This window comes from Panthera uncia (assembly GCF_023721935.1).
Source record: "Panthera uncia isolate 11264 chromosome A1 unlocalized genomic scaffold, Puncia_PCG_1.0 HiC_scaffold_17, whole genome shotgun sequence".
NCBI lineage: Eukaryota > Metazoa > Chordata > Mammalia > Carnivora > Felidae > Panthera > Panthera uncia.
Window position 1 is genome coordinate 144,277,803 of NW_026057577.1, and position 15,764 is coordinate 144,293,566.

The 15,764-nt window shown below is 51.8% G+C and overlaps 1 protein-coding gene across 2 annotated transcripts in view; it reads left to right on the plus strand.

Moving 5' to 3' along the window:
* DAP (death associated protein) overlaps positions 1–15,557 on the plus strand; it is a 63,502-nt gene extending 47,945 nt beyond the window's left edge. The window contains exons 3-4 of one of the 2 annotated variants that reach the window (XM_049648274.1): positions 12,057–12,099; positions 13,681–15,557. In XM_049648274.1, the coding sequence (XP_049504231.1) occupies positions 12,057–12,099; positions 13,681–13,794 (157 nt within the window). In that variant the 3' untranslated portion in view covers positions 13,795–15,557. Of the gene's footprint in view, positions 1–12,056; positions 12,451–13,680 lie in introns of those variants that run through there. The other variant, XM_049648273.1, reaches the window with a different exon arrangement.
* The last annotated feature ends 207 nt before the right edge of the window (positions 15,558–15,764 follow it).

The following is a 15,764-nucleotide window of genomic DNA, read 5'->3' on the forward strand; positions in this document are numbered from 1 at the left end:
AACAAGAACTTATGAACAGCAACCGAGGAGCCTTTGCAAGTATCACCAAAATATTCCTCGATTTAGCTTCTCAAGGGGCCACCCACCTACAGCAAACATCTTCCAACAGTGTAGCTTTGGAACTTCAACCAACAGGCAAGCTTTTTTCCCAGCATCTCCTACATTGCCATGTGGTACAACACACAGATTGTTGTTGTTTTTTTCTTTTTTAAACTTAGCCCTTGTCTTTAATGATAATCTACATTCTTCCTAAAAAGGTATCTTCCCTGGAACCTTTAGCAACATAAAGGAGGCAGTCTTTTTTTTCCCCCCTATGCCTTTTGAATAATACAGGAATCTGGCAGTAAGGGACCTTTTCTCTCTGTAAAAACCCTCCCTTCCTACCCCAGTGTGACCGTATGAGCTCAGAACAAGGAGTGAGAAAACAAGATGGAAACCCTGGCATTCTTCAAAGAAGCTCTAAGAAACTCTGGAATTATGTAGTCAAGAGAGAGGGAGGGAGGAGAGAGGAAGGAAGGGAGTGAGAGAGAAAGAAAGGAAAAGAATTTTTAAGTTACAGTTTAGAAGACACAATAACACCTTGTGGGCTGTCTTTATTTTGGAAATTAATTCAGGATCTGTTACCACTAAATGTAACTCTGTTGGCGGAGACATAATTCTAAGCCCAGTGTATACATTATTCCATTTAAACTGTCAACTATTCTGGGAAAGAGGTGGTGTTCCCATTACACAAGTGGACCCTGAGGCCCAGAGAGGCTACTCATCTGATCTGAGATTTGAAGCCAGAGCCGTTTGTCTCCAAAGCCAGGGTCCTCAAACGCTCCATTGCACACTTTCCTCTGTGCTTCTGCATCTTTCCTGAACTTTCTACAGAGGCAGTGGCCGAATGAGGTGGATTTTCTAAAGCGTGCAGGTGCCTAGCACCCTGCAGCCCACCCACACCCCGCCCGGAAGCGTGGTTTCCCTCATCCAATGTGGTCAACCCATTCTGGCCGGGACGACCCTGTGCATTAAGTCCATGAGATGTGAGCTAACAATGAGAATTCTTGCTGCGTGGACCTTCTCTGTGTCCAGTGAACAGGGACAGGAGGGAAGGACAAAGAGAAGAAGGGAAATCCATCAGTCACACGATGGGATCTCTGTATGGACAGAGCACTCAGCTTAGAGTAGATTCTGGAAATACGCGTCTGGAGGGAAAATGAAGATTCCCAGGTCCTGTTGAAACAATCAGTAGCTTTCCCAATGGATCCTGAGTGTCTGTAGAACACATCGTTCACGTCTACGCCACACTCATCCTGCACACTCAGGACTTGGGCTGACAGCCTTCTCTAAGTAGCAGGGGTTAAAGTGCTGGCATCTGGGCCAACAATGAGCCATGCATCTGTGGGTGGAACGTCATCTGGATAGAAGTCGTTTGAGAAGCCCTCAGAGACCTGGACCCCCACGCGTCTCTAGGACGGACTCAGGAGGATCAGGCCTGGCTAAGGATTTGTCCCAAAGTCAGATGCTCAGTAGGTGTGAGCAAGGGGGTGACATGGCACCACTCCTGACCCCGAGCCTCAGTCGTCTCCTTGAAAATAAGGTGTTAGGAGACCGGTTTGAACACAGGCTCAGACAGTCTCTCCCAGAAAAGTACCTTTGCTCGGGCCCTTTAAAAAAGATCTACAAACTCCACATACCAAATCCGGAAGGAACTGGGTTCCAGATTATTTCTCCTTAGATTTAGAATTTTATTTAAAGCCCTTGAGTCGTGTTTTATTTCCCTTTAGACAGACTCCCCGGACAATCATCTGTTCCTTAGACGGGGGACACGCCTGTCCTGAGGTGCCCCTGCCCGCCGGGGACATCCAGCCTTCAGCTGTCCTCTGTGCGGAGCGCGCCGGAGCTTTGCGGCCCTACAGCCAGCAAAAGGACCAGCAGCGCCATCTTGTGGGAGTGCTGTGGGCCGCCCGACAACCTTGACTGTCAGTCTTTGAAGAATGACATTACAAAGAAATGCAGTCAAGGAAGCTGTTTCCTTCTGGTCCCCAGCCATGCTAATTATTATTTTGGTGTCTAGAAAATTAATAACCCAAATAAATTAACGCCAAGCCAGAAAGATATGTCAAGAAAAAAAAATGGCTAGGAAGGGTTTGTTTCCCATTTACTGGGAAATATATATATCACCCCAGGTGGGGATATACTTTTCCATAAACTCCATGAGAACACAGGTCGTGTCCTTCCCATGACTCAGCTCACATGTCACCTTGTCGGGGTCTGCGATGACCCCCCCCCCTCCTCTAAGAAGAGCACCCTGTTCGTCACTGTCCTAGAGCTGGTCACCATGTCTGCTTCTGCGCCTGCACCCGGCCTCTGGAGCTGGGTCACCCCCTGAGGGGAAAGCCCTGCTTTGTGGCCCCAGGGGGCTCAGTCACTGTGGCCGAGGCTGAGGCGTGTGAGAGATATGGCAGCGCCTGGGGCCACAGAGGAGCCCTCACAGTCATCTGTGGTCGGGTGCACTGTGTTTCCATTTGTGGGGCTGCATTTGGGCGGGTCCTGCCTCTTCCTCCCCTTTTGACCACACACAGCACCCCGGAAAGTCTCTGTGGTCTGGGAGCAGCATGGTGCCTCTTGTGAGCAGCCCGCAGATTAAATTGGGGGGGGGGGGTGGTGGCTTCTGTCGTGTGTCCTCGGGGGGAGGCCTCTTCTCACAGAACTGTTAGCTGCTTATTGGAAAGTGAAATCAAAACTCTGACACAGCCTTCTGGGCCTGAGTGTTCATGTAAGCACTGCTCCCTGACTCACCAGACAACTCTGACTGTTCGGGAGATTTTTAGGGAAAATCCCCTTCTGGGCGCACACTTGTTTTCTTACCAGGAAGGAGTATCACACGATGACTCGCTCCTGGGTCCTGATACAGCCTTTTCTGGATGGTGCTGGGTTACCACTGACCCCTGCCAGCGTCCCGGCCAGTCTTCCTTCCATCCTTGTCTCCTGTTCTGGGACCAGGAGCTGTGGGTGGAGGAGAGGCTGGTGGCCTCAGTCGTGAGCATTTCAGATCACTTTCTACCAAGTCTTTTCTGTCACAAAACCCGTCACGCGTCATCACGGTCCTTGGCCATGCAGCCTTCAGACAAATTACTTAACCTCTCTAATTTGTCATTCCTTCATCTGTAAAATGGACATGGTAGTTCCTGCCTCACAAGTTTGAGGGGGTTAGATACAGTAATTCTACGTAAAGCACTTAACTCAGTGCCTGGCCCGTGGTAAGTGGTCAATAAATAGTAGCTATCATCATCTGAGATCATTCTCATCCCTTAGAAAAATTAAGAAACAACGCGCTACAGGCTTTTATGACCCCATCTGTATACAAACATCTCCCTCTGATATTTTCAGAGTGCATTTACGTGAAGAGGAGAAAATACTTGCAGAGGATAACAGTGGCCTTCCTTGAACCCAGACCGAAAGCACTAACATGAAAATAATTCTGTTAAATAGAACTCTCCAGCAATGCCTTTGCCGCCATTTTGACTACTTGCAGTGGGATGGGTGACTTGACTGGATTCCCAGTCCTACTGATCACTGTGTGTGTGTGTGTGTGTGTGTGTGTGTGTGTGTCCCCATCCCAAAATGCTCCTACACAGCAACCAAGCTACCCTAATCTCTGCCAGCACACTTGGGGAGGCATAGACCAAACGCTCATGTAGGCATAGAACATCACCAGCTGTTCACAGAAACCTAGAACAGATGCTCCCCGGAATTAAAGGGAGGAGGAGGAGGAAGGACCCCATGTAAGCAGCTAGGAAAGCAGGGTTGCTGCAGAGCAGTGGATACAAATCACGCCCACCATGTTGCCTACCGATAGCAGTCCTGGGAAGCTTAGCGTTTTGGTCCTTGCCAGGGAGCCCAGAATCATTTCCCCGGGCTGCGCTGCTCTCCGTAGCTTTGAGGAAGAGGAGCATCAACGTTCCTGGACCCGGTAGGCATCCTGCAGAGGCCTGGGCTGCTGGGGTGCATCTGGAGTGTCGGTGTGGTTCAGGGCAAAGGTCAAGAGACCACACTGGAATGGAAGTTGTGGGGGAGGGCCCCAGACAGTGAAGGAATTTACAGTCCTGTCCTTTAGCCTGGGAAGGGGGTGTCCCCGAGGCTTGTGGAAGCCCTCCTCAAACATCGAAGGCCTGTCCCGCAGAAGAGGCCTTGGTCGTGGGATGGAGCCCCAGATGGTGCAGAGGCCTCCCCGAGGGCACACAGGCTCACGTGTGCAGAGACGCGAGGGCGCGGGCCAGGGCGGCCGTCCACGGGGAGGAAAGCTGGATCAGGTCACCTCCTTCCCGGCCCTAATGTCCAGGGCGGCTGAGTCTCTCCTGGCAGAGTGGACAGAAAACGTCACGTCTCCCGAGGCCTGTACTGACAGTCTAGGTCGTGAGGTCTTAAGACACACAAAAAGAATGTAAAGTGATCTTGACGCTTTTTCTGTGGATCCCATGTTGGACTGTCATTTGGATGTGTTGCGTTAAATTAAATATGTGGCCATTTATTTCAATAATTGCTGTTTTAGATTTTTAGCAGAGTTTTGAAACCATGAATGGTTTTCTCACCCCTGGGGACTTTTATTTAAAGACGAGACCAGAAAACCCAGTCCTGAGGGCGGTCCGCCTTCCACGGGGACGCTCGTCCACCACGCATTCCTGGCATCTCGTCCCCTGTCTGGGATGCCAAGGAAGCATGGAGCTTGTTCATCAAGGAAACTTAGGAAATAAATAATGAGATCTGTAGTTCAGGACAGAGGACCCTGTCGAGACTGTGATGTGGTCCTGAACAGGTGAGCCTTGGAAACCTCTGTGCATATTTGGCAGCTGCTTAGGGCAGGTATGAGGAAGTTTTGGAGTTTTCTGCCAATACATAAGAAACCGTTTCTGGGGCGCTAATCCCTGCTAATTCCGCCTCGGTTGCAATTCCTTTAAGTTTAGATAAGTGTGGTTTTTAAAAACTGGAAAAGCCCGAGGATGTGGGGAGGGCAGGAACAATATTTTTCACTGTCTCTGTTTCCTGAGAGAAAGTAATGTTCATCTTCAAAACAACATCTGTTGGAATGATTCTCATCAGATTAAATAAATCCTCAAAGCCGCGATCACAGTTTATAGAATCTTGGAAATGTACGTTATGCTGTGCATGGAGCCCTAATGGAATTTAAAATATGTGTGTTTTTGCGAACACAGCTTTGTAAGCAGACTCTTACCGGGGTTTCTCGTTGGTGAATTTTCGTTTAAGCTACCACATCTCAAGGAGCTTAGAAAGTGTTTCTACTAGACAAATGTAACGAACAATCGTTTACCAGTTTTGAGATTCTATTAATTGTAGGTGGAAAAAGACAAAGAGCCAGGGGGCCCTTTGGCCAACCCTGATGAAAATCCACAACACAGTCTGTGCCAGAAGAGGAGCCACGTGGAACTAGATGTCACCGTTAGGTAGCATGGGAGAGGTCAGCCTTCGGTCATCTTGTCACAGGCAGCTGCCGTATGTCCTTACAGGTGATTATAGCCTTTTTAGTATCAGAGAAGGGAAGAAGATTTCCGGGGGGCGTTTTGTGTCATAAAGACCTTGAACGACTGATCGATACACATGGATATGTAGTATTCTGTGCTGCCGGAAAGCATATTCTTACATTGGTCTGCTAAGTCTAAAATACAGATTTGAAGGGGCACGTGCACCCCAGTATTTATAGCAGCACTATCGACAATATCCAAACTCTGGAGAGAACCCAGTGTCCATCGACTGATGGATGATAAAGGTGTGGTGCGTATATGTATACGTGGGGGGAATACTACTCGGCCGTCAAAAAGAATGAAATCTTGCCATTTGCAACCACGTAGATGGAACTAGAGTGTATCATGCTAAGCGAAATACATCAGAGGAAGACAAATTACCTTATGATGTCGTTCATAGGTGGAATTTAAGAAACAAAACAGACAAACATATGGGAGAGGGAAGAAAAAAGAGAGAAACCACAAGAGATTCTTAAATGCAGAGAACAAACTGAGGGTTGCTGGCCGGGGAGAGGGGAGGTGGGGGGGGATGGCCTACATGGGTGATGGACATTAAGGAGGGCACTTTCTGGGATGAGCACTGGGTGTCGTATGTAAGTGATGAGTCACTGGCTTCCACTCCTGAAACCAATATTGCACTGTATGTTAACCAACTAGAATTTAAATGAAAATTTGAAAAAAAAATTAGTTGCTAAGTCTAAACAAGACACCACTTTTCACACATTAGGATGGCTACTATCAAAAAACCCCAGAGTAGAACCAGTATTGGTGATGTGCAGAAACTGGAACCTTGTGCGTTGCTGGGGAGAACCTCAGCGGTGGAACGTCCATGGCAAACAGCTTGGCGGTTCCTCAGAGCCGACCACGAATTACCGTATGACCCGGAAGTTCCGCTTCTGAGCGTGTACACGAAAGATTTGAAAGCGGGGACTCCAACAGATCCTATTAGACCGGCGTTCATAGCATCATTAATCACAAGAGCCGAAAAGGTGGAAACAAGTCAAATGTCCATCAGCAATGAATGGAAAAACAGAACATGACCTACCCATATAATGGCATATAATTCAGCCTCAAAACGAAAGCAGTTCTGGGGCACTTGGGTGGTTCGGTCGGTGGTGAAGCATCTGACTCTTGGTTTCGGCTCAGGTCATGATCTCACGGTTAGTGAGTTCAAGCCCTGCATCAGGCTCTGAGCTGACGGTGTGGAGCCTGCTTGAGATTCTCCCTCCCTCTCTCTCTCTCTCTGCCCTTCCCACGCTCCCTCTCTCTTTCAAAATAAATATAAACTTAAAAAAAAAAAAAAAAAAGCAAATTCTGCTATGTGCTACAACCTGGGTGAGCTTATGCTAAGTGAAATAAGCCAGGCATAAAAGGACAAATATTGTGTGATGCCACTCATATGAGGTGCCCAGAGTAGGTTGAGTTCTTAGGACACAAAGTAGAACAGCAGTTGCAGGGGATGAGGAAGGGGGCTGGGAGAGGAGGCTGGGGAGGAGGCTGGGGAGGGGGCTGGGGAGGGGGCTGGGGAGGAGGTGGGGACGGGGCTGGAAGAGGGGCTTGGGGGAAGAGGCTGGGGAGGGGACCGGAGGAGGGGGTTGGGGGAGGAGGGTGGGCAGGGGGTGGGGAGGGGGTTGAGGGTTGCTGGTTACTAGTGTCTCCTAAGGATGCCAAGAGCCCTGCAAACGGGTGGTGACTGTGGAGGTGGCTGCGTGACATCGTGAATGTATTGCCACTCAGTTGTACAGCTGTACGATTTACAGCGGCGACAACGGTGAATAAATTAATTGCTGAGCTAGCTGGGATTTTAAAGCAGACCGGGCGGGGAGGGGAGAGTGCACACCGTCTTCGGGAGCATCGTTTACCTGCCGCTGACGAGAGCCAGCCCGGGCCCGGGTCTCCCCTGCAGGCTAGGTAAGAGTGTGCGCGTACAGCACATTTCTTGAATGTGTTAAAACTTAAAACAGTGCAGGGGCGCCTGGTTGGCTCGGTCGGTTAAGCGTCTGACTCTTGATTTTGGCCCGGGTCCTGAAAGCTCACCGTTGGTGGGTTCGAGCCCCGCACCGGGCTCCGTGCTGCCGGAGTGGATCCTGCTTGGGATGATTCTCTGTCCCGCTCTCTGTGCCCCTCCTCCACTCACACTCTCTCTCAAAAATAAATAAAAAACATGGAAAAAACCTACCTGAAAATCTGCAGGGCTTTTCCCCTTGTGGCCTCCGGTGCTGTATTTCTTACCAGCACCGACAGATGGAGACACGGGAGCACAGGGAAGCCGGATGAAGTCTGAGGTCTTCACCGCCGCTTCCGAGCCGGCTTAACTGGATGGAATATGCCTGGTTTTGGCTGCGCCCCAGAGTCTGCTCAGACCGAAGCCAGCTTGGCGCCCCTGCTCCTCTGCCCAGATCGGCCCTCTGGGTGCGCAGAGGGCGACTTCCTGTCCCTTTGAACAGGGGGTCACAAGCCCCGCACCTGGCGGAAGGAATGGGGCCTGCCGTGGCCAAGACGTAGGAGTGGTGTGGCCTCAGTGGCTCCCTGGGCCACACCCCCTCACCCCTGCACAGCTCTCTCGGCAACCCCGTGGGCCCGTGCCCGCCGGTATGCCCGGCAAGAAGCCTGTGATACGCGTAGGCACGATCAGTGCCATGTACTTCTTAAGACAACACCAAAAACCAAAGGCTGGAAAAGAGGATATTTGAGTTTTGAATTTTTTAGTATTTACTTACATTTTAATATTTCTATTAATATGGAATGTTAATGTTTACTTCTGCAATTTGGGTTGCCCACCGTTTCCGGATTCCTTTCCAAAGGGGCCATGGGGTATATGCGCTCGTCACCTGCTCCCTCTTCTCACCCCTAACCAGAAAGTGGTTCCTGAATTTCAGCAGAATGTTTCAGAAACTCCCCTCCCTCCATTGCAACCCTAAAGAGCCATTTTGTACAGAATATACATGCCCTAAGACAGCTGGGTGGCTTAGGACACCTGGGTGGCCCAGTCGGTTGGGTGTCCAGCTTTGGCTCAGGTGGTTGTCTCATGGTCCGTGGGTTCGAGCCCCACATCCAGCTCTGTGCAGACAGCTCGGAGCCTGGAGCCTGCTTCGGATTCTGTGTCTCCCTCTCTGTCTGCCCCTCCCCCACTCCAATCTGTCTGTCTCTCAAAAGTAAATAAATATTAAAAAATTTCTTAAAAGTCTGGTGTACAGAGCCACCAGCACCCGGCTGTCTTCCCACCCATCGCCCGGACTGTTCTCAGAGCGTATTTCTTTCCTCTGAGTCCAGCTTGCTTTTCACGGACACACTTTCCCTTTATGAGCCGAATCCAACAAGCCATTAAAGCCCAACAGCTTAAGTAAGGACTCGTCAAGGCGCAGGTGCCTCCGGAAGACGGGGGTCGGCGAGGGGAGCGCCATTTTGCACACCATCCTCAGGTTCTGTGCCCACAGCCCCTGCACACCCCCTAGGGAGTGAGCCGGGCTGGGGGCACTCTTATTTCGGGGTCTCTGTTAGTCCCCAGAGTCGCTCTGGAAGCTCTACTGTCGTGAGGGGAGGTCTCTTTGAGAGACTCACCTGGAGGGGAGCCTGTGGGAGTCAAGATTCCAGGCACGGCCGCTCCCTCCCTCCATGTGCATTTTCTGATGCTGGGGCTGGACCAGGGCCATTAGTGACCTCTTAGGATCATTGACACACATGTCCCGAGACGTTCTCAAGGCAAGGACTGGAACCCACCCTCGTGTTTAATGTGGGAGACTCACAGGGACCGACTTGCATGGAAATACCCAGACTTTGAAGGGCACTTCGGAGGAGGGTCAGGGAGCCATCGGGTGGAAGCGTAGGACCCCGTGATGGGGCTCCTAGGGTCTGGAGACCCTTCCTCCACGCACACAGGGGAGCGGGCGCCGATGACCAGATCCCAGGAGCCACGGGCAGGGACTGCCGTCCGGAGGGGGCCGGGCGTTCCAGGGGTTCAGGACGTGGGACCCACTGCAGGCTGGCACTCTGCCTGCGACGGGCCACCCCCTTTCTCCAGAACCAGGTGCTACTCCCCCAGGAGCGTAACCTGCTGATGTGGCTGCAGTTTCCTTATAGTCTGGCTCTGGGCGTAAATGTGCATCTGTGTGTTTTATACACACAGTCAGTTAGAATTACACGTGATTTTAACTTTTTGTCTTGTCTGCTTTTGTCCGTTTTTCAATAACGAATGTATACATACACGTATAGAAAGAGACAGGGAGAGAGAGAGAGAGAACATATGTGGGCTTTTTTTTATACTTATTTTTGAGAGAGAGAGAGAGAGAGAGCACGAGCAGGGGAGGGGCAGAGAGACAGGGGGACAGAGGATCTGAAGCAGGCTCTGTACTGCCAGCAGAGAGCCCGATGTGGGGCTCGAACGCAAAAACTGCAAGGTCATGACCTGAGCTGAAATTGGACACTTAACCGACGGAGCCAGCCGGACACCCAGGCATACGTGTTCTATATAGATAATGGCTCACGCTTCCTCAGCCACCTTTTGGGGCTCACTTTGGACCAGGGAAGCCACTCTACTGTGTATTTACTCTGACTAGATTCACTCTCTGTGGGTGACTTTCTCACCCAGTTCTTGCTGAGGGGAGGGAGCTGTCTCTACTGCCTGTAAGAGCCTTGGCTGAGGTTACAAAACCAAAAAAAGTGGAGATGATTCAAGCAATCATACACTCTTGGTACAAAACAATGGCGATGCCTCCCTGGAAGGTGATGCCGTGTGATTAGTTGACGAAATGGAACCGTCCCTACTTTAGGCTCTTCCCAGATTTTTATTTTTTATCTGTTTTTAATTTTTTTAAGGTTTATTTAATCTTATTTTCGAGAGAGAGACAGAACACAAGCAGGGGAGGGGCAGAGAGAGAGGGAGACACAGCACCCAAAGCAGGCTCCAGGCTCTGAGCTGTCAGCACAGAGGCCGACTCGGGGCTTGAACTCACAAGATCATGACCTGAGCCGACGACTGAGCCACCCGGGTGCCCCTCTTCCTAGATTTTTAAAGGAACATTCAAAATGTAAGAAAGTTTTATGGTGCCAGGACCATATTCCTTTCTAAAACATTTATGAAATGTTAGAATCCAAATACACTACATGGGGGACTCACACTTGCGTTGAACTCATTCATCTCTGGTTGGCTATTGATCCTGTAGCCAAATCGTATGTGTAATAAAAGAAAAAAAAAAAAATCCAACCCATTTAAGCACACAACAAAAGCGAAATAAAACCAGTCACGTAGGGGACGTTTCTGTGCTGCTTAGTAAGACTTGAAGTTTCTTAGTCTCATGAAGTGACAGAAATCACTTGGGGAAATTTGGGGTATTTTAGCTCAACTGTTAGGGATGTAAACAGTGGACTTACCGAATACTGGGACTTTTGCCTGCGGCAAAACAAAGCTAAGACAAGTGGTTTCCTTCCCAGGATGCCCGGCAGAGCAGGTGGGAGGCGAGCTGGGCAGCTCACGGGATGGACCCCCCTCTGTCTGCCCAGCAAGGCTGTCCACCCACCGGAGCCGCCCGCACCCCCCGTTAGTTACCCTCTCCCTGCCAGGCTGGCGTTGTATTCACCTCCTGCTCCCCGGTCCCCTCACCTCTGGTGGAGGCATTCAGGGGGCGTGCAGCTGTATACTCCCTGGAACTGTGTTCTCATGTTTTTAAATGATGGCACGTGCAGCCACTTTTGAAAATGCACAGGAGAGTGTATGCTAACGTGAAAGTGTGCTCGGCGTATCCCAAATACAGAAAACAACCTGACTCTTTTGTAGGAAGTTTAATATGAAAACAAGTGTGTCTGTCCACAGAAAGAAAGACAGGATGGATATCCATCTATTAACTGCGATCATTTCCACTTGGTAGAATGACAACTGACTTCAGCACGTTTGAACTTGTCTGCGTTTCCGCAATGCACAGTTACTGTCCCCCACCTCCCCAGTCTTGCTGACAGGTGGGCGGGTTCAATATGACTTGAGATGTTAAGAAATGACAATAGCTTCTCAAGGACCCTGCATTTTTAATACTTGGGTCTCCTAGGGGCCAGGAGCTTTTGCATCGGCTCTGGGATCTCACCCGTTAGAAGCTGCCAGAAAGAAGCCGCGGACCTTGCGAGGGCCCCGGAAGAATGCCTCCTTAGTGGGGGTCTCCGAGTTCAGCCCAGGGCGACCCTGTTTCTTCCCTGCCTCGGGAAGCACCTGTGTCCATCGTCTCTTGGAACAGAAACACCTGGGCTTGCCCCTAGCCTCAATTTGGGGACAGTCCCCCGAACGACAACAAAAGAAAGCACAGGACTCACCTGCTGCCTACTGGTCTCCCGCTCCTGCCCGAACTCAGCCTCAGGAGAAGGACCCCAATGGCCAGCGGGGGGTGGGATGCGATACTAGAGGAGGTCGGCTGCCCCTTCCTCCCTCCTCCCGGGTCACCGTCTGTTACACTCCCCCAAACCCACCTCCTCCAGTTCGCGCTGCCTGCCTCCCTCCACTTCTGTGAGTTGTTCCCTGAAATCACCTTTTCCCTTCTTGTCTTGCAGCCCGCCCAAACCAACTGTGTTCATCTCCGGTGTGATCGCCCGGGTAAGAGCCTTTCCGCCAAACCCCCGGTGCGCTGTGGGACTCCTCCTGTCTTTGTTAGACCCCATTCGTTCATCTGTCGGGGCCCAGAGGCCCCTGGTCCAGAGGCTGTGTCGTGTCCGTGGAGCGCTTCCACGGCGAGCACTGTGTGGCGAGCACTGCCAGCAGGGCTCACACAGAGGAGCCGGAGCTGCCTGCCCCCCGCCTTCCTCGTGCTCCCCTTCTCTTTCGACTCAACCAGGGTCGGCTGCTCCCCAGCGAAACAAGACTTAATAAGAATCGAAATAAGAGTTAGCTGTTGTGACACATGAAAATGACATGAAATTCACATCCCGGTGTCCGTGGATGCGGTTTTAGCCGCTCGCGGCCACACCCATTCATGCGTGTCCACACTGCTTTCCTGCTACAGTGGCAGCTGAGCCACGAAGCCCGAAATATTTACTGTCTGGCCTGTTACCACAAATGTCTGCTGCCCCCAGACTAAACTCACGGGGGTTTTGTCGCACCCTTTACTTTTCAAGAGCCCCACTTCTGGTGAAACCCAACTTTAAAAAAAAAAATGTGTTTTAATGTTTATTTTTTGAGAGAGAGAGAGAGAGTGTGTGTGAGCAGTGGAGGGGCAGAGAGAGACAGAGACAGAATCCGAAGCAGGCTGCAGGCTCTGAGCCGTCAGCACAGAGCCCGACACGGGGCTCGAACCCGCGAACCGCGAGATGGAGACCTGGGCCGAATCGGGTGCTTAACCGACTGAGCCACCCAAGTGCCCCCCAACATTTTCCTTTAATGACTCAGCAGCACACTCTCCTTTGAGGGAGGGCACAGCAGTGCCAACCACAGCCCTGTGGCTCACAGCACATCCAAGCCCTTAGCACGTGAGGACTTAAGAAAATGCTCTTGCTGGACACAGCTCACCACGGAGCCCCAGGACCCCGGGGGACACACAGGTGGCTCCTCAAATACACAAAAGAAAATTAAATGCTGACACAAGGCCAGAGTCACCCATGGTGACAGCTCAGCCCCTGCACATCAGGGCTCCAGCCTGCTTGCCGTGGTCTGGGCCCCAGCCACCATCACACATGCACTGTTGTCTCAAGAAGGCATTTCCTCCCCGACAAACAGCCGGGTGCCTTCTGTGAGACTCAGCAGGTTGGATCTGGCTTCATCTCATGGCTTTCAGCCCTGCCCTGGCTGTGTCTCCTTCCCAACAAGTGCCCTGACTCGGCCATGGCAGCAGATCAGAATTAGGACACTGGATTTGGTTCTGTTTTGTCCCTGGATGTAGAGGTCACAGTTCTCGCAGAAGAAAGCCACCCAATACCGGCTTAGTCCTGAGCGACTCGTATGGAGACCTGAGCTCATGGCAAGGGGGGCAGACAGCATTATCACTCTCTGGGTGCCCCCCTCAGCACCCCAGACAGCTTCAGGACCCCCACGGTCCCAGGAGACAGCCTTCTACCTGCCAGCAGGCTCCCCAGCCCACTGCCCACCCTACGGGGAAGCCAGAGGACGCGGGGTCGGGGGCTTTGGTCTTGCGTTACCCCGCTGTTCGGTGTTGGTGAGCTGGTGCATTCTGTCTCCCGACAGGGCGACAAAGACTTCCCGCCGGCGGCCGCCCAGGTGGCTCACCAGAAGCCCCACGCCTCCATGGACAAGCACCCCTCCCCGAGAACCCAGCACATCCAGCAGCCTCGCAAGTGAACGGCGAGGCCCCAGCGCCCCCACCAGCAGTGCCTCGATATCCCGACCTTTGGTATTTCCCCGGCAGAGACAATTGGCGTTTTCTTCAACCCGCTGCTCCCCTGGGAAATCTAAGACAAAGTGAAGCGCCCCCGTCCTTTGCCTTAAATTTCCGTGTCTGACACTAGAAAGGATCTGACCCCAAACCTCATTTGCAGGGAGTCCTGGTTGATGTCGTTTGAGGGTCAGCGTGCCCCTGTACGTGCCTTTAGCAGAACTTGCCGAGACCTAAGTGAAGTGTTCAAAGCCCAGCTTTACTTGTACGTCAGCGGTCGTCGAGGGCGCAGATTTGGGAGGACGAGATTAAGGCTGGAGGGAAAGTGGACCATTTCATGCTTTTTAGTAACAGGACAATGCGTCTTAACACCTAGGGGACGCATTTCAGAATCACAGGGGCGCGTTTCAGAAAGGCAGGGCAAGGCAGGCTTTTGAGAGTGGCACCAGCGTTACTGAATTCTCCTTCCCGTGTGACAGGGGGTCGCTGTAGGGGGACACCAGGTACTCCTGGGAAAAGCCAAAGAGAAGCTCCCGTCTTTGAAATGGCTTTTGAATCCCAGGAGCCACCTTCTGGAGAAGGAGATCGTAGACAGTCTGTGCAAAGGGAACAGCTCCAGAATGAGATCTCCGTGTGCGTCCCAAACCCGGCACGGCCCCGATCCAGACCGCCTCCAGCGGGGCAATCAGGCAAACCTGCGTTTCTCGTAATCCCCTCTAGAGCCGCTTTTGAGTTCTAGAAGTGACCACCGACCGGGGGAGGAGTAGACGTAAAGCTGGTTCTGGAACACCAAAGCAAGAACGTTGTGGAAAGAGCAGATGAAACTGCCTAGAAGAAGGTAGAAACACCGTGTTCCACGTGAGCTAGAAAACACCTGTCAATCCCACTGCCCTGAGTTTCTTCTGCCCACGTGCGGTTTGCCGGGCCCGTTCACCTGCGCGAGCCGGACGGTCCTACTCTTGCAGCGCGTCCTTCCTGCCCGGAGCGGCCCTGGAGGGCTCTTGGGCTCACGGCGGTCGAGTGCTTTATTGTTCCGAAAAGCCAAAGGGCCGGTCCACTCGGATGCTGTGCCGTCCGGGCCCTGACCGGCCACCGCCGACGGCCGTGTTTGCCAGAGGCCAGCGCCGCCGGCCGCCCGATGTCCTTACCAAAGCCGCACCTGCCAGCTGGGCACCGTGACCTCATCAGACCTCATCAGACCCGCCCCTCGCCCTTCCCCGAGGGGGGAGCCCAGCGCTGCTTCACCTTCTAAAGGCAGGTTTGCTTTCTCTGCTCGCTGATTTGCTGAGGGCCAGTGAATAACCCTCAAGGTGCCCTGTCATCACATCTAGTATTTCTTAGCCGCGGAGATGTTGGTATCATGGGGCTTGCAGGGCTGCAGACTAGGGGGGGGAGGGCGTTGGTGGGGGAGCTGGCTGGTGGGGGGCATATGTCGCAGAGCACAGTGAGTAAGCAGCCACCTCCCAGGGCTGGGTCAGGCCTGGGCGGACCATTGTACCATCTGCTACAGAAATTAAGACGCATCCTTTTCCTTGATACTTTTTAGTTTTGCGGCCCCAGGGTGCCGAGCTGTTTCCCAAGGTGCATTTTTTTCTCGTGTACTTTTAGCTATTTCTGGCATGTAGCCCTGGGCTCTAAATCATTAAACGCAAAATATTTTCCTCAATGAGTTCAATTGTTAACCTCAAGATTATTAACGATTGCAATAAAAGTCCCGCATTTCTTCTCATGGTTTGTTTTTTCTTATATTTCAGAGATTTTTTTTTCTTTTACATTTTACAGGGGCTCCCCGACGCTTTCACTAGAATCAGGCACATGCCCACATTATGGATACTTTCACAGATTGTTGCCCAGACACAAAGTCGAACCTCTGGACAGCTGACACCTTGAGTCTCATCAGCTACTTTAGAATGTCTGAAAATGGGAAAGCTTAATG